The 18,216-nt window shown below is 47.3% G+C and overlaps 1 protein-coding gene across 5 annotated transcripts in view; it reads left to right on the top strand.

Annotated features, from left to right (window-relative positions):
• The first annotated feature begins 12,229 nt into the window (after positions 1 to 12,229).
• Positions 12,230 to 18,216, top strand: part of ZDHHC18 (zDHHC palmitoyltransferase 18) — a 32,008-nt gene continuing 26,021 nt past the window's right edge. For 2 of the 5 annotated variants that reach the window (XM_077337705.1, XM_077337706.1), the window contains exon 1: positions 12,237 to 12,943. In XM_077337705.1, coding sequence (XP_077193820.1) covers positions 12,675 to 12,943 — 269 coding nt within the window. In that variant the 5' untranslated portion in view covers positions 12,237 to 12,674. The other 3 variants (XM_077337707.1, XM_077337708.1, XM_077337709.1) reach the window with 3 other exon arrangements.

The following is an 18,216-nucleotide window of genomic DNA, read 5'->3' as shown; positions in this document are numbered from 1 at the left end:
AATCCCGCAGGGCCCGCAGATCACCCGGGAGCTCATTCCACCAGGTAGGGGCCAGGACTGAAAAAGCCCTGGCCCTGGTCGAGGCAAGCCGCGCTTCCTTCGGGCCGGGGACGACCAACAGGTTCTCACCCGCAGAGCGTAAGGCCCTGCGGGGGGCATAGAGCGGTAGGCGGTCCCTCAGGTATGTGGGTCCCAACCCGCGTATGGCCTTGAAGGTTAAAACCAAAACCTTGAACCGGATCCGGGCAGCAATTGGCAGCCAATGCAGCTGCCTCAGCACCGGCTGGATGTGGGCCCTCCAAGATGTTCCAGTGAGGACCCTGGCAGCTGCATTTTGTACCAGCTGTAGTTTCCGGATCAGGGACAAGGGTAGGCCTGCGTAGAGCGAGTTACAGAAATCTATTCTGGAGGTGACTGTCGCATGGATCACTGTGGCCAAGTGGTCAGGGGACAGGTAGGGCGCTAGTAGCCGGGCCTGGCGAAGGTAGAAAAATGCCTGGCCCGCTACTCTCTTGACCTGAGCCTCCATAGTCAGGGAGGCATCAATGGTCACACCCAAATTCCTAGCTTGGGGCACGATGGTAAGTTGCACCCCTGCTAGGGTGGGTAAACGCGCTATCTGTTCCCGCCCCCTTCCCCCCAGCCACAGGACCTCCGTCTTGGAGGGGTTGAGTTTCAGGCGACTCTGCTCGAACCATTCTGTCACTGCTTCCAAACATCTGGCAAATGGTTCCGGGGGGGAGTTCGGGTGACCGTCCATTAGGAGATAGAGCTGGGTGTCATCAGCGTACTGATAGCAACCCAGCCCAAAGCTCCGTACCAGCTGGGCCAGAGGGCGCATAAAGATGTTAAACAATGTGGGGGAGAGGACCGCACCCTGAGGGACCCCGCAAGGGAGTCTATAGGGCTGCGAGAGCTCTTCCCCCACAGCAACCCTCTGGGACCGGTTCTGGAGGAAGGAGCGTATCCAGCACAAGGCTGTGCCCCGTATCCCCGTACCGGCCAGGCGATGGACCAACAGTTCGTGGTCCACGATGTCAAAGGCCGCTGATAGGTCTAAAAGGACCAACACGGCTGACCCGCCTCTATCCAGCTGGCAACAAATGCTTCGTCCTCAGTCTTACATGTAAGCCAGCCACAGGAGTCTCTCTTCCAGCTAATCTGGTACTTTTTAATACTCTAGGGCAGGGATCATCAACCCCCGGTCACGGCCCGGTACCGGTCCGCGAAGGCCATGGTACCGGGCTGCTGGCAGCCGTGCCTGCCTCCCCCCCCCCACAGCAAGAAGCTCACCAGGCCCTCGCTGCGAGAGGGAAGGGAAGAGGCAGGCATGGCTGCCGGCACGCCGGCGACGCAAACGCACATGCGCGCAGTTGCCGTGCATGCGCGTTTGCGCCCCCTGGTGACAAAAGCGTGCATGCGTGGTAACTCCGTGCATGCGCATTAGCGCCCCTGGTGGCGAAAACACGCATGCGTGGCAAATGCGCGTTTGCGTGGCACCCAGGCCGTCTGCCCTCCCTTCACCCCCAGAGGCGGTCCCTGACCTCAGAAAGGTTGGGGACCGCTGCTCCAACCTTCTTATCATCGGGGACCGGTCAACGCTTGACAATTTTACTGAGGCCGAAGGGGGGGGTAGTCTTTTGCCGAGGGACGTCATTACTGCTGCCTGAGCCCTTGCTCCGCTTGCTTTCCCGCCAGTGCCCCTGACTTCCTGCTGCCCACTTGGCGGCACTGCTAGCACTGCTAGCAGCAACAGCGCAGTACCACGCCGAGAGGGAGCCCCAGCCATGGTGGCCACCAGAGACCACCAAAGGTGAGTCAGTAGCAGAGTGGCAGGACAGCAGCTGGGGAGGAGGACAAGGAGGAGCAGCGGCCCGATACCAACTGATCCACAAACCAGTACCGGTCTCTGGACCGGGGGTAGGGGACCACTGTTCTAGGGCAGGGGTAGTCAACCTGTGATCCCACCAAAGCGGCCAATTAGCTCGCGGCCCGGCAAGCTTCTCACTTCGGGAGGGGAGGGAAGAGAAGCTTGCCGATTTGCTCACGGCCCGGAAGGGAAGCTGCGGCCGCCGGCATGGCGGTGGCACAAACGTGCATGCGCGTTTGTGCCGGGGCTGCCGCACGTGTGCGGGCCCCTGGGCCGCCCTCTCCGCCTACAACTCCACAGCGGTCCACGGCAAGCGGAAGCTTGCGGACCGCTGCTCTAGGGTATAGGTGGCTAAACTGTGGTTCTTCAGGTGTCCATGGACTACAATTACATGAACCTCAGCCAGCATGGTGCTTTGTGGGAGCTCATGGTAATTGTAGTCCATTGACACCTGGAGAACCACAGTTTGGCCACTCTGCTCTAGGGGGAGCCCCTCCCCTGTAAAGCTCATTAGAGGCTGTTTTCCTGCCCATTGGTCACATGCTCTAGGGTAGCGATCCCCAACCTGTGGGCCGCGAACCATATGTGGTCCTTCGACTAATTGGAGGTGGGCCCCAAAGGACGCCTTCTCCCCCCCTGGCCCTTTACAACACACTTCATTTTTGTGGCGTGTCTGTATCTTATTCTGAGGGGATGTTTAAACATTACCATAGTGATCAGAGAGCGTTAGGGCAGTGGTTGAGAGTAGAGGAGTAAACTACCCCCCCCCACCAGGCCTCAGTAAAAGGCGTTGAGTGGTCCCCGGTGATAAAAAGGTTGGGGACCACTGCTCTAGGGGGAGAAGCCCACCGTTCCCTCAGTCCTTTTCTTTGCTCTGGTCTTTGTGAGGCCCCTAGAACTTTCTTTGAACTTTCTTTGAGTGTTTCTTCCTTGGGAAGAAAATGTCACAGAAAGCTATTTAAGAAATGTACCCAGTGCAGTACTAAAATGACCTGGTTGGATGAGCATTTATTTTGCCTTTTTCATTTTGGTGAAACCCATGATGTAGCCATGTGTAAGATTTGCCTCTAATTTACTCTTAAAGCTCACTTGGATCAAGCTGAATGGCTTAAGGCAGACTTATGGGAGAGAAGTTTATGTTTCTTTGGGGATTCAAAGGGGGAAGCCAGCATCAACTCAAACAATTTCCAGATGGATAGTTTCAGCTATCTGATTGGGGTATGATCAGACCAGGCTTCTATGTTCTCTGGAGCACAAAGTATGCTCTACAAGGGCACAGGCAGCATCAGAAGCATATCATAGAAGGACCTCATTGGAGAACATCTGAGCAGCAACATGATCATCTTCAGACACTTTCATGAAGCATTATTCTGTGAACATGAATGTTAGAACTGTTCATCAAGGTGTTTTCTATACAGATACACATTCCCTCCCTCCACTGCTTGCAAAATGGTCCTTATATAAGGAAATATATAAGGAAATTGATTTTTTTTAATGAAATGTTCCCGTTTAGCACTTTGCTAATGAGAGAGCAACTGTGCAGTTGTGTAGTGAAATGTTTGTTAAGAATGTAGTGACTGAGTTTATTTTTGCTATGGGTTGTGAGTGGTCAAGACAATGTTAGCAAATAACTGCCTAATTTTGTGTAGTTATCATAGGAGAAACCTGGGGAGGTGGAATAGGGACCTGAGGTGATCTGTTTCTTCCACCCTCCACTTCTGGAGTGACGCACATCAACAGCTTCTTTTCACAAGCTTAGTGGCTTGGTGGGTAAGATAAAGAATGCAACCAGTTATTGGAATTTATAGCAAGGGGCAGCAGAGCACTGCTTTAAAACAGAATTTCACATGTGTACAGCTTTACTGAATTGATAGTGTTTCTGTCAGAAAGAGAGAGAACGATTTCATTTGAAACTCCTTAAACCCAAGCATCTCAGTCTATTGAAGTAGGGTTGGCTTGCCTCTTGGGATATTCCATTATTCCCCCAACAAGTCCCTAACTTACTATTTCTCAAAGATAACACAGGATGTACCTACTCTGTTGATTCAGGTGGGTAGCTGTGTTGATCTGAAGCAATAGTACAAAGTTTGGGTCCAGTGGCACAGACATCTGAGGAAGTGTGCATGCACACAAAACCTTATACCCAGAATTAAACTTTGTTGACCTTAAATGTGCCACTGGAATCAAACTTTGCTCTATCCTGTTGCACAGGGATGGCTACCATGAGCTCATGGAAACCCACAGTTTGCCCCCTACCCCATGTTCTTCTACAATCTTCTGTGTAGTCCCACATTGGGTACTGTACTTGCACAGGCCAGCCACTGGAGGCTTTCTATGGCTATTACTAACACTAAGGAAAGCCACTCACCAGCAGAGATCTATAGAGGCAGTCTTCACGCCTAATGGTCATGTACTCTGCAGAAAAGAACCCCTTTCTCCCTCAGTCCTTTCTTTGCTGCCACGTTGTGAGGGTGGGCTCTCTGCAGCCAAGGACACTTTTTCTTCATAAAAAATCTCTTCTTGGATTGTTTTTTCTGTCTTGAAAATGTTGCAGAAGGCTTAATTTTTTAAAAAATGTACTCAGTGTGGTACAAAAATGACTCGCTCTGAGAAGGTTTAAGTGGATAGCTATGTTGGTCTTGTAGTAGGACAAATCTTTTTTTTTAGTCCAATGGCACCTTTAAGACTAGCAAGGATTTATTTACTCTAAGAAGTATTTGCCATGCTGCCTTTGCCTGGTTGAGGCCCATAATATGGGCACATGTAGGATTTGCCTCCGATTCACTCCCAAAGCCTGCTCAGATTGTGTATTGGTTCTGATCGAAAAGAAGAGCGTCTCACCACCATGGACCCCTTGTCTGCATGTCGCCCCAACACAGTCATTTTGGGGAGAAGAATTAGAACTGGGTCAAGGTGTGTTAGCTGTTCCAGCATAGGTGCATTCATCAGAATCATCTTCTGCAGCTCTGTGGCAGAACTCCACCTTCTTGGCAGGACTACCCCTGTTATTTCGCATCACTTGGATGCCAGGAATGTGGTGATTGGTATCTCTGGAACCAAGACACGGAGTTGTGACGCTGTAGATCCACCAGTTTGATGCTCCCTTGTATTATCTCCTCAATCAGTTTAAGAGGAAGGAAAAAGGACTGATTCACCCTACCTATCAAGGCTCAGATCCACCTTCAGAACCATCTCCTGTGACACAGTAGGAGACCCTAACCCAGTGTCACTTAACAAGGATTTGGAGGTCTATACTAAACAAATGACGAGGATGGCTAAATTGTTGGAATTGGAGGTGACTTCTAGCAATCCCAAGAACAAGTAACAAGATTTTGGGTAGCCTTTGTGCTGATTTGCCTTTTGGCTTTTCCTAATTGCTTTTCTTTTTCTGGAAGTAATTTTTGATATCTCCAGTGCCTTATGGCTGAAACTGGCTAGTGTGCCTGTCACTTCCAAGAGGGTAGAAAATTTGCACAGAACTCAGCCCAAAGGCCACTCTTTTGCCATCCCCCCAACTTCGTCCCTCTTAGCCGAAGAGATGCAAGCTAAACAGCGTGCAGGTGTACACTTGTCAGCAGCTGATACAGAGGGACAAAAACTTGATATGCTTAGCAGAAAAGTGTACTCTTCTGCCGCCCTCATCCTGTGCATTGCCAACCGCAATGCGTTCATGGGAGGGTACCAGTTATTTCTGTGGGAAAAGATGGCTACCTACATGGAGTTTCTGCCTGAGGATAAGAAGCCTCTTGCAAAACGTGTTCAGGCAGAGACACTGAGACTTTCCCGACAGAAAATTAACGCGGGCAGACGTTCAGCTGACTCTTCATCTAGAGCTATGGTTTCTGCTCTCATTTTGAGAAGGCATGCTTGGCTACGCTCCACGGCCTTTCCTCCTGAGACCAGGACCTCCCATTCGAGGCAACAATTATTTTCACTTTGTCAATTGATGATCTTTTATCTTGAATGAAAAAGAACAAACGGCATCACAGAGGGTCCTGCGAACCCATACAGGCCTCATCAGGCGTATAAATGCCCAATTCCCTGTACTCTTGGCCCTCTCATCTGCAGCAACGGGCATTGCAGCACATTTTAAGGCCGTTGTGGTTCAGGCCGGGTGAAGAACTTACAAGAGAGCTAGGAATCTCGTTTCTCAGTACCAATTGCTTCCTAAAAAACAGCAGCAAGCTGCAAAAGCTCCAATGTGATTAGAACCAGTAAAGGGCCAACCACCTGTTTCTTTACAGATATGTTAGCAGTCTTCAGTGGCAGATGGCAGGAACTTACTAATGATACATGGGTCCTGTCAATTATCCGTTATAGGTTAGAGTTTGGTTATGGTCACCTGTACAACATCTGAAACATGTAATGAATAACTCCATGCCTGAGATAAAGCAAGAGTTATCTAATACAAAAAGGAGTTCCTGAACCTCCTGGACCTCATTACAGGGGTCTGTTGACACTTCTTGTTAGTGCTCCCAAGCAACAGAGGTCTTAAACCAGTTCTGAACTTTTGAAATCTAAATTTCTTCCTAAATGTTACAAATTTCAAGATGTTTATTTCCATATCACGATCCACGCTGGTTGCTGCAGATTGCTGCATTTCAAGTACAACAACATCTCCTACCAGCATACCTGTGGGACTGTCTGTGTCCTTATGCCCCGAGAAGAGCATTACGCTCTGCAAATCAGAACAGGTTGGTGGTTCCCAGCCTACAAGAGGTATGCCTGGCTTCAAGTAGGGCCAGGGCCTTTTCAGTCATGACCCTGACCTGGTAGAATGAGTTCCTGTCGTAGCTCTTGCAGTACAGCGGGACCTGTAAAATGGAGCTCTTCCACCAGGCATTTGGTTGAGGCCAGGTAGTAAAACATCTACCTCCTCCTCTGAACATCCCACCCTGAGATGTGAGGTAGTATATAATCCATTGCTATACAGGATGGGGGGGGGGTGACAGTAGGATGGGTGGGTTGGCTTCTTTGTATTTGTAAAATTGTTATCTTTGTTAATGTAAACTAACTCCAGCTGGCTAGCTGGGAGTGGCAGGTTATCTGTAACAGCAGGCTCGCTGTTAATAATAATGCGCTAAGAGCTAAGTGGGTGGAGACTGGGCGTGGCCAGTCCAAGGCAGGGCCCAATCAGACGCGCAAAGCATGCCTCGATTGGGCCCTTGCACAGGCCATTCCCACCCAGCTGGCCAGGGGCTCTCTGCCGCCATTGTTGGCAGATTGCTGCTGGATGCTCCCCAGCAGTGGTCCCCAACCTTTTTATCACCGGGGACCACTCACCGGGGACCACTCAACGCCTTTTACTGAGGCCCGGTGGGGGGGGGGGTAGTTTACTCCTCTACTCTCAGCCACTGCCCTAGCGCTCTCTGATCACTATGGTAATGTTTAAACATCCCTTCAAAATAAGATACAGACACGCCACAACAATGAAGTGTGTTGTAAAGGGCTGGGGGGGATGAAGTAAAGGGCCGGGGGGGGGGGAGAAGGCGTCCTTCGGGGCCCACCTCCAGTTAGTCGAAGGACCACATGTGGTCTGCAGCCCACAGGTTGGGGATCGCTACTCCCCAGGACACATGTAAGTGCCCTGCGGGTGAGGGACAGCGGGGGGAGGGCAGCCTTTTCCTTTCCTTTGGGCTGCAAAGCCCTCTCGCCGCCTTGCAGAGCCAGCGAGAGGGCTTTTCAGCCCAAAGTGAAGCGGCCGCGGCACTGGTGGAGAGGGAGCCAAATTCCCTTCCCTTCGGGCTGTGGAGGCGGTGAGAGGGCTTTGCGGCCCAAAGGGAAGCCTTTCAAAGCCCATTTTTAAAAATGGGCTTTGATACTAGTAAGTTTAATAAATATAAACAAACATAAATAGTTCATTGCCCTTAAATTTTGGTTGGGAACTGCCCTAGGGTATTTTCAAAATGTTGTAGTAGTAGCATATTTGTGAGCAAACGTATCTGGATGACTGGTAATTAATAACAGAAAATCATGCCTTCAACCTTCTCATAGAGCTTCCTTTATTGGGGCACTTCTTGATACAACGGTGGCCAGAGACCATTGATAGCCTTACATATTAGACCAATGATTAGGGCTCATAGCTTTGAAAACAGCCGCAACTCCTTATACCACTTATGGGTGTGGCCTTTACAAAATTGGTTTTTGGGTTTTGCCCTGCCTTGCTTTGCCAGAATATTAGGTTTACAGTTCCTAGGGCTATAATGAGACAGCTAGATTGGTAAAGATAGGAGAGTAACCTCAGAGGCAAGATTTTCTTTCTGTTTTTCTATCCCTTTTGTGACAGAGCCACCTTAGTAATGTGTTTTCTTCTTAGCTGTATGGTATTTAGGCTGCCAGCTTAGCCTAGGAACCTAAGGGAACAAACAACTTATGGCACACAAGTCGTTTTGAAAATTTAAAATAACAAATTGTTTTATTTAACATAAAGGGGAAAGGTCAAGTGTAATCAGGTTGAAATTTCTGAAGTAAAATCAGTACAAGTATGGACTTTAGTTCTTGAATTTTCACCATGACTTAAATCTTTGAGAGACTGTTGTTCCAATGTTTCCCACAAAAACTCCAGTACATTTTCTTTGAGTAATCTCCTTTGGTTTCCAAAAGGCTGGTACAATTCTTCCAGTACCCAAACCCTTACACTTGAAACACCAGTACTCATTCTAAGTTTTTAACTAACTCTTTAAGGTCTCTAAAGGCAGTTTCTAACAACACCAGACCAGGGGTCTCTGTAGAGCAGGGGTAGTCAAACTGTCGCCCTCCAGATGTCCATGGACTACAATTCCCAGGAGCCCCTGCCAGCGAATTTCTATTCTTAGTGGCGATTATATCAGCCAGAAGAATGGGAAGCTGGCAGTTCTGAGGGTTGATTATCCATTTAAGTTCCAGGCTAGCCACAGGGTGTTGAGGCCTTGTCTACGTTTTCTGCCTAAGGTGGTTTCTTATTTCCATGTAGCCCAGGACATTGTCCCAGTATTTTTTCCATCTCCCACATTACAGGCAAAAAACCCATTACATTCATTGGGTATTAATAAGGTTTTTATTATTTTATTTAGGCAGAACAAAGTGTTCCAGGCAGTCCCAGAAGCTATTTCCCCTCGAACTTCAGGTACATTCGACATGGGCTCAGGCAGCACCTGCAGCATTCCAGAGAGGTATCCCATTAGAAGACATTTGCTGTGAGGCAAGGTGGTCGTCATTAGATACGTCCATTAAACACAGTTCTGTGGATGTGACAAGGGAAGGGAGTCAGCAGCTGGCAGAGTGGTCCTGCTCTCACTGTTCCACTGAGACTTGCCCCACTTCCAAGGTAAGAAGCTGTGTAGTTTCACAATATGAGACTGCACAGATGATTGACGTTGCGAACAGTGATTTGCACTGACATATAACTTATTCATTGAGATGTCTTCTGTGCAGGCACACATTCCCTCCACTCACAGCTAGATAGGAGGGTGAATATGTGCCTGGACAGAAGATACCTTGATTAGCAAGTTCCAGGTAAATGCAGCACTGTTGTGTGTGAGTTCTTTTCCTTCACTGGGTGAAACTTAACTAAACCTAGATTTTTCCTGTTTCTCTTCCCTGGAAACTCCCAGACTCTCCCCTTTTCCAGCTCTCTCCTCTCCTCTCTCTCCTTTCCTCTCCTCTCCTCTCCTTCCAACCTCTTTTATATGTTCATCTGTCTTTAGTGTTCCCTCCTTCCTTCTCCCTGGGAAAAACCTGGGTGAGTTGTATGTACCAGCTAGTTGCTGGGTCAGGCCCAGTTATGCAGTAGAGAAAAAAATGACTTGCAGAGGATAACTGATTTCTCCCTATATCTCTTGCCCACACTATTTTCTCTTTTCCTCCTCCTAGCAACCCCATGTTCTCACCTTTCCTTCCTTCTGTCTCTCCTTTCCTTCCAATAACCAACCTGCCTTTTATCTGCCCTGACTTCAGCTATATTTATTATTTATAACATTTCATTTCTACCCCATCTTTCTCCACAACAGGGACAGAAAGCAACACACATCATTCTTATTCTGTCCATTATATCTTCACGGGTGAGACTGAATGTATGTGAGCAGCCTATGGTCACCTAGCCAGTTTCCATGGCAGAGCAGAGATCTGAATTTGGGTGTCCCAGATCCCAGTCTGAAACTCTTCTGCTACACTGCCCTGGCTGCTGATGCCTACTTCCCTCCCCTGCCTTTTACTGCAGAAACCAGGCCTGGAATGCTGGCAAAACTGTTGTGGTTACTTAGCAACAGAGGATTCCCACTTGGCACACTGCAATCCAGGAAAGTGTAAGTGGGTCAAATAATATGGGAGGGGGAATTTTCATGCATTTACAAGACTCCATTAATCACATGTGTAAATAAAAGGAAGTGGGCATTTGGTTTTAACAAAATGAGTTATTGTTTAACTTTTGTAGGGATTTTGCATTACCTTATATCTTGTTCATGGGGCCCCACATCCCCAAATACAGTTGTGGCTTTGAAATTGTTGCTGACAATTCCTGTTTCAACTGCATCAGCTGAAAGGAGCTTCAGCAAGCTGAAGTTGACTAAGAACTATCTCAGGTCACAAATGTCCCAAGATCAACGGAATGCTTTAGCAGTCCTGTCTATTGAATCACATGAAGAAAGAATGTAGATTTTAATATTGTGATTCACCATTTTGCTCCTGAAAAACAAAGCAGAAAGTACTTTTTTTCATTTGTAAAGTATTTATTTGTATGAATTGTGAAAACAAGTCCAAACCAATATTCATAACGGTCCTCCTCATGTATTACATTCAACATAAAATTACTTATCTCATCTCTATTTTCAATATAAATTGCTTATTATTTCACCTGAATCTAAATAAGCTACAATAAAAATTCTTATTTACAACCACTCTTCCTTCTAACCCTGACTCTGATCAAAGTAACTAAGTTTTACAAAATATATTATAGATTGACTTACACAAACATGCTTTGACTTACACAAACATGCTTAGCAGAAAGCACTTTGATTGCATGCACCTAGATATGTACATTTTTAGAAAATTTCCAGAAACGCGCACCACTAGCTGCTCTCAGAGGATTTGGCTTTCAGTTAGTTTTCATCTGCAAACACCATATGCAGTTCACATTTTAAAAATATTGTTATGGGAAAATGTATAAACTTGTTATACCAGTGTTACAAGGTTATACAAGGTAATAAAAATAATCAAGAATGGAAAATGTTGTATTTCTCTTTACCAGAGTAAGCAAATTGAATGGAAATGGAAGATGAAGAAAAAGATTCAAAGAGAAGGAGCCAACTGGAAGGAGTGTAAATAGATAAAAAGGGGACTCTTATCAAAGGGAAATGAGGGCCCAGTTATATTTTTTTTGTCCAGGACCCACAAAAATCCTGTAACCAGCGCTGCTTTCAAGTGTAAATTCCCCATGTAAGAAGAAAGGGCCTAAGGTAAAAAGGTATGAATCCTTTCATAAATCTTACAAAGGTGAATTCTTTATACAATTGGCTAAAACAGAATTAGCGTTTAGCAGGGATGAAGAATCTTGATTTTAAAAGCTGAAGTGGGTTGAAGCAGTAACATATTGGAGTAAAGCAGAGAGAAAGAGATTAAGACAGCCTTTCTCAAGATTTTTACCATTCAGAACCCCCTGAAACATTCTTCAGGTTTTAAGGAACCCTAGAAGTGGCACCATCATGCATGGTTGAGAAGCATAGCTTACATGCCCATCCTGGGTCCCTCACCTTCCCACCCCCTCCAGGCCCATCCTTGGGTTTGGTGAGTGGGTGGGTCAATATGACCATATATGGTCATATCATTCAATAAATGTTATAACATGCACCACTATAAAACTCTCACCCATTTGGGAAACCCTTCCAGAGCTGTCAAGAAACCCTGAAATTGTATTGCAGTAGACTCAAAACTGCTTCCAGCATTGTTCTAATTTTTTTGGAATTCCATTTTTTGCCTCACTTGACATAAGATGTTTGAAACTTTTTTGCATTTGTCTAGTTTTTGCAATCCTAATCCTATTGCATTGCTTATTAGGTCTCATTGTTTCATGCCATGTAATCCATTTTGAGTTTCAAGTCTAAAATTGGTAAATAAATGATAAAAGTGTTAATAATGATGGACTCACGACCACTGTACTCACCCCCCCCCAATAAAATTCTTGCTATGAGCTAGGCAGATTCTATGAACGATTGACCTCCCAAAAGTTTGCTCAGGTCTTGCAAGCTGAGGGCTGTTACTGTCTTAATTGAGTCAATTCATCTCAAGGTCGGTCTTCCTCTTTCCCTGCTACCTTCAACTTTTCCAGCATGGTCTTTCCCTCGCATTATTGTCCTTTCCAGGGAGTCTTGCTCTGGTCTCCTGATGTGACTGCCTGAAACAACTGCGTGCCTCCGGGGGCTTGCCCAGTCCAGACGCGAGCGGGATTTTTTCCTCCTCATATTTGCGCGATGGCGAAGAGCGGCGTTTAAGGAGCCGCTTTTGTAAGTTCGCGGGAGAGGCGCGGCGGGAAACGTAACGTGCCGCGCTCCCCTTTTCCTGCTCCGAGGAGGCTTTTGGCGGGCGCAGCTGCAATGGGGACTCCCGGCCGGCGAGGCTGAGGGGGGCGCTGCGGTGGGAGGCCTCAGCCGGCGGCGGCCGCGGGGGGAGTCGAGGGCGAGGGGGACGGGAGGCGCCGGTTCCCGTTGGCTGCCTCTCCCTCCGCCGGTGGGCCGGAGCGGGGCGACGGAGCCTGGCCTGCCTTGTCGCCTGCCGGGCGGTCCTGGCGGTGCCGCTCGGTGGGGTCTGCAGGAGGGCCGCCGCCATCGCCGCCATGAAGGACTGCGAGTACCGGCAGATCCCCCCGGGCACCCCGGCCGCGCCGCCCCCCTCGGCCGAGCCCCCCGGGGCAGGGGCAGCCTCAGTCCTCACAGCCGCCGCCGCCGCCCCGCCGCCCGACCGCCAGCGCCGCAAATGGGAGGTCTTCCCCGGGCGCAACCGCTTCTATTGCGGCGGCCGCCTCATGCTGGCGCGGCACAGCGGCGTCTTCCTCCTCACGCTCGGCCTCATCGTGGTCACCAGCGGACTCTTCTTCGCCTTCGAGTGAGTGAGCCGCCGAGCCGCCCGGGCGTCCGAGGGGGGGCGCCCCTCCCCCCGGCATTATTGCTTTTCTTCATTTTGGTATTTATACCCCGCTTAGATCAGTTCCCCGGTAGGAGACCCAAGGCGGCTTGCAACAGTCGTCTCCCTTTTATCATCACATCAGCCCTCGGAGGTAGGCAAAGGTGAGAGGGAGTGGCCGGCCTCAAGTCGCCCCTGAGGGACATAGTGCGTGGCGGTTGTTTGTTTTTTTGTTAATTAGGGCCTGCTCCCACCTTCCAGTTCAGGAGAGGGCAAACTGGCTCTTCAGATGTCTATGGACTACAATGACCATCAGCCCCTGCCTGCATGGTCACTGTAGTCCATGGATATTGGAGAGCTACAGTGAGCCCATCCCTGGACTAGTCAATGTTTTCATCCTGCATCTTAAGTGCAGCGGTTCTCGCAGTAATGAGAATGGTGCTGTGGGCTCTGGTGCCATTATATAGGTAACAATCATGAGAAGTTGGTTAGATGGTAAGAAATAGAATAAAATCACAGAAATAGCAGAAGTAAGGAATTCTTATAAGGAATGTAAAATGGAGAGTAAAGATTAGAATAAAATCTTCATGTAATAGCAAAGATGTAAGGAAGCAAAGCCACAGAAGAATTATAGCAGTATTATGGCAAGTTCTAAAATGTTCAGGTTCTGGAAATGTTCAGGTTCTGGATCAAACAGGAAAAGGAACTCCAATTGGTGTGTGAAGGACTCTGTTCTCCTTGGCTTAACCAGTTGGGCTGGCCACTTTGTGCCATGAAGCAGGGGTAGTCAACCTGTGGTCCTCCAGATGTCCATGGACTACAATTCTCATGAGCCCCTACCAGCATTTGGACATCTGGAGGACCACAGGTTGACTACCCCTGCCATAAAGAATGGTGCAATAAATTATAGGGAACGCTGGGTTCAAATTCTGGCTCTGCTATGGACCTTGGTTCAGCCATTTTCATTCAGCCTGTCTTAGAGGACTGCTGGGAAAAAACTGCCTATTTTCCTGGGTTGTTATGGGAGGAGTCATTGCTCAGTAGTAGAGCATTTGCTTTGCATCCAGATGGTCTCTTGATCAGTCCCTGGCATGACTACCCAGGGACCCTCCCCTTCCAGACTTATCATTGGTCATTTTAAGGGGAGGGCAGATCAACATCACCTGATAAATGTTTTGCTGGGACTCAACTTTCTCCCTTTTCTCCCACCTTGCAAAATTGGACCATAAGAAAGTTGAGCTTCATTCAGCATCTTGCTGCTCAGTCTTAAGAATACATGGTCAGGAAAGGTAGGCCAATGATTTCCCCTTTTGCCATTTTTCTCACTCCCCCCCCCCCCCGTTTATCCTTTATTAGCCCTTTGTGTACAAGAGCCCTATCATTTCACCTTGGAAATGGAACCTATTTCAGTGCCCCTCACTTTCTAACCTCAAGCATCCATTCCTTAAAGTTCACAAATTGCTCAAACCTCAGAGCTTAACAGAAGAACATGTACTTTGCAGGACTCTGGGGGTAAGAAGAAGAGAGAACCTTTTTGTGCAAAGTGGAAGGGAAGATGGTGGTGAATACTTCCTCTTTCCTCCACCAATGTCCCCTGCTAATGGACTTAAAGAAATGTTTCTACTGTTACCTTCTCTGAGATGACATGATAGAGCTTACTTGCCTATTGGGTGTCAAGAAACGGGTAGTTGCAAGGTATCTTGGGACATTTGAGCAGCTAACTTTAATTGCCTTGTGAGTACCAGATGCCTCCAAGTGCTCCTTCATACACTGTGTATCTAGCCTGGTGACAAAAGGCCACGCTTATGTGTTCCTTGCTAGATAGGAGAATAATTCCTTCCCACACTGGGTGTGTGCTCATACATTACTTGAAAGGTTGAAGATCCATATGATGGTGTGTGCTGTTTCTGCACTCGGAAGGATGGTTCAGCTTTCAGTTCATTGTTTGATATAACATCAGCACTTCTATGCCAGTTTGAGGTTTTATGTATGAGCAAGTAAGATGTTTTAGGCCATGTGAGCATCCTTGTGGAGTCAGGCAAACATTGCCTGTTGCAGAAATACAGAGAATTTGGGCTGCTTTTCAATATACCGTGGCTGTGCAGAGGTCACATGGAACTTCCTCTACTGTGCTATGTTGTAAGCAATGTATGATTTGCCAACTCATGGTGTGCATCAGCCTGGACTAGATGGTTGAGTTTTTTGGCAGTAGCCACTCGCTAGGCATTTTCCAGCAGTCTCCATATGGTTGCCCTAACATGAGACTGTTAATTTCTATCTAGCATACCTCTAACGCTCATTTTAAGCTTTCTATAGTAGATGCCTTTACGATTAACCAGGTGTCTGGTCTTTTTCCAGAAAAATTAAACCTAGTGTTTTGTTTTGCTTTTGCTAATCCTTTGCAATCATCTTGGGAAGATTTTTCCATATTAAAAGTCCCAGTTAAATTATGCATTTTTGTTGAATGTATACCCTGCCCATTGGGACTGCAGCTGCCTACTGGAATTAGCACCTCTAGGGAAGGGAACTGAGAGAGAGTACAAATGGGGGAGTACAAATTATAGGGGATGAATGTCAAAGGCTCACTTCATGTCCTTCTCAAGGAAAGTCTGGGCACAATAGTAGCAGATAACATAGATCTTGCAGCCCGGTTTGAGAGATGCATCTGATTCCTTTAATCCTCTTGCGTGTGGATATCAGGAAATGTACCGGCAGCTTGCATGTGTGTGTTGGAGTCTTTGTGATTACTGATGCTTATAATAGTAAAATCCTTTTGCAGAATGGGGAGGAGGGGTCAGTATTTGGCATTTCCTTATGTAAACAGCTGTTCGTTCCCTCACATGTCACGCTTGCCTTGTCTTTGGTGGTTATTTAATCTTGGGTTTGTCATATTGAGACCTTTGGGTTCAGTTCTTGCAGTTCCTGACCATAGCTTCCCATGCAGTGACCAACACAGCTTCAGCCTGGAAAGTGGAGTCATATGTTGCATCTACATTACCAGTGATTCATGGCTTAGATCTTCTGTTGCGTGTTTAAGCAATGTATATGACCTGAATGGTAGGCGAGGGCAGTTATTGGTGTGGTTATGGAGTTTTTGTCTGCACTGTAAGTCAGAAGCAATTCTGTCCCCCCCCCCAGTCACCCCCACTGTTGATTTGCATGGTTCATGCAGTCCTCTTCCTGTGGCGGGTCCATAGTATTTGCATGCACAACCAGCTGCATCACTCTGGTTGCTTGTAATCTACATTGTTTGCACAGTACACCTCATAAATCCTTTCAGCCTGAACACTGTATTCTAAAAAAAGTTTGCTTTGTTTCTGGGGACTTGTTAGCAGTATTCTTTGTGCTGACTTAACCCCTTTAAACCATCCCGTCCCCCGTCCCCCCAGAATCCCTGCAGTATTGAGTGGTAGATCAGATGTTGATGCAAGATCAAATTCTTCCTTTCTGGAATAACTGGGGCCCAGTCCTTTATTGTGCCTGTCTAAGAGGAAGTGATTGTGCGGGCATGCTTCTGCAGTGGGGAAGGGCACATTGCGTTCATTCTAAGAACACTTTCAGCCACTTTCTCTGCCCTCTGTTTCTCAGTTTGTGATGGTCTGGACGTGCAGAGCAGAGTCTCTGCATTCTTGTTCATGGTGGTGAGGAAAGACTGCAGAACACTGGGCAGCGAAGATGCGTGTGTGATATGGGATCTGTAGCCTGGCTTGGAGTTACAGAACTTTCTCTTCCTCCCCAAGCAGTGACCTCAGCAACCCTGATTGGTATATATGTAAGCTACATGTCTTGGATTTGAAGCACTGAGTTTAGGGGTCGTCTCAGATTAGTTTGAGCTACAAGGGAAAGGCAGGATATAAATAAAACATCCCTGCGCACCTCTATATAATCAAGACTGGGCACCACTATGTGGAAGTAATTTTCATTAAAGCCAGCAGGGTTTACTTTCAAGTAAATACGGTTAACTCTTGAGCTGCTAGTGTCCTCCATAAACACTTTAGGAGGGAGGAGGGCTGCTCTGAATTTCCCCCAGTGCTTTGGTTAGCTAAGCTTTCAGCTGTCCTCTGTAGTTATGTGCCCCTAATAATGTGATTATACTGGCAGCTTATGACATTTATGTCCATGCTGTGGAAAGCATCCAGCTCGTGAGTTATGTAGATTAAAGTGCTGTTTAAAGGGGCAAGAGTGCCCGAGGCCATTTTTTTAAATGGCCATTGGACAATATGTTTGGCACTTCTGCTGCAAGCTGAATGGGCATTTACTTATTCCCTGCCTGTTCCACAGCCTAGTAGCTTTCTACTGAATAAGCCCAGCCTTTACGAGCCTGTTCTCTCCTCAGAACAGGACAGAAATAGTATTAATTTCCATCACGACACACAGCTCACTCCTACTTCTCAACTCAGATCAGCCACTCGCCCCCTTCTCCTTTCAGAAAGAATTCCATGGTTACCCTGACAACTCTCAAGACCCAGGAACAGGCGCTCCGCAGTTAATTTCCCCTCTATCCCAAATGTGGCTGTCTTTAGAACATAATGATCATGAACTTTAAGTCAGGATTTAAATACAGTTGCTAACTCTGGATCCTGATGGGAACTCCTGCTCTTCTTAAAATCTTCTAATCTTGGTTTTGCTTCCTTATTTTCTGTGATCCTCCGGGGCACTTTAGAGCAGTGGTCCCCAACCATTTTATCACCGGGGACCGGTCAACACTTGACAATTTTACTGAGGCCCGGGGGGGGGGGGGGAAGTAGTCTACTCCTCTCCTCTCGACCACTGCCCTAACGGTCTCTGACTCTGGTCGCTATGGTAACATTTAAACATCCCTTCAAAATAAGATACAGATATGCCACAAAAACAAATATAAAGATTTGGGAATAGGCTGGGGAGCGGAAGGCTGTTTGCCTTGATTTCTTCAAAGGTTAGCCGGATCTCCAATAAATACACGAGATGAAATTTTGTTTTTTTTTCCTGTCTGTGAGACCAGTGCAAGCTGAAAATGGGCTGAAATGAACAATCCTTTTACCACATGTACAATTGCAGCCCCATCTATTGAACTATACCCTTGCTTGAGTTTTGTCAGCTTTACCTGGCAGGGGTTACTTAACTATTACAGAACAAGCAGAAATTTAGCGGCTGCCAACTTCCCCATAAGTTTCATTTCTACGGGTAGTTCTGCCAGGAAATAAGGTTGGTAACCTTATGTCAGTTGGTATCAATAAAAAATTATCAGGCGCTGATAAGGAAGAAAGCATCCCTGA

Source organism: Paroedura picta, chromosome 5 (assembly GCF_049243985.1).
Source record: "Paroedura picta isolate Pp20150507F chromosome 5, Ppicta_v3.0, whole genome shotgun sequence".
NCBI classification, from domain to species: Eukaryota; Metazoa; Chordata; class Lepidosauria; order Squamata; family Gekkonidae; genus Paroedura; species Paroedura picta.
This window is presented reverse-complemented; position numbering and strand designations above follow the sequence as displayed.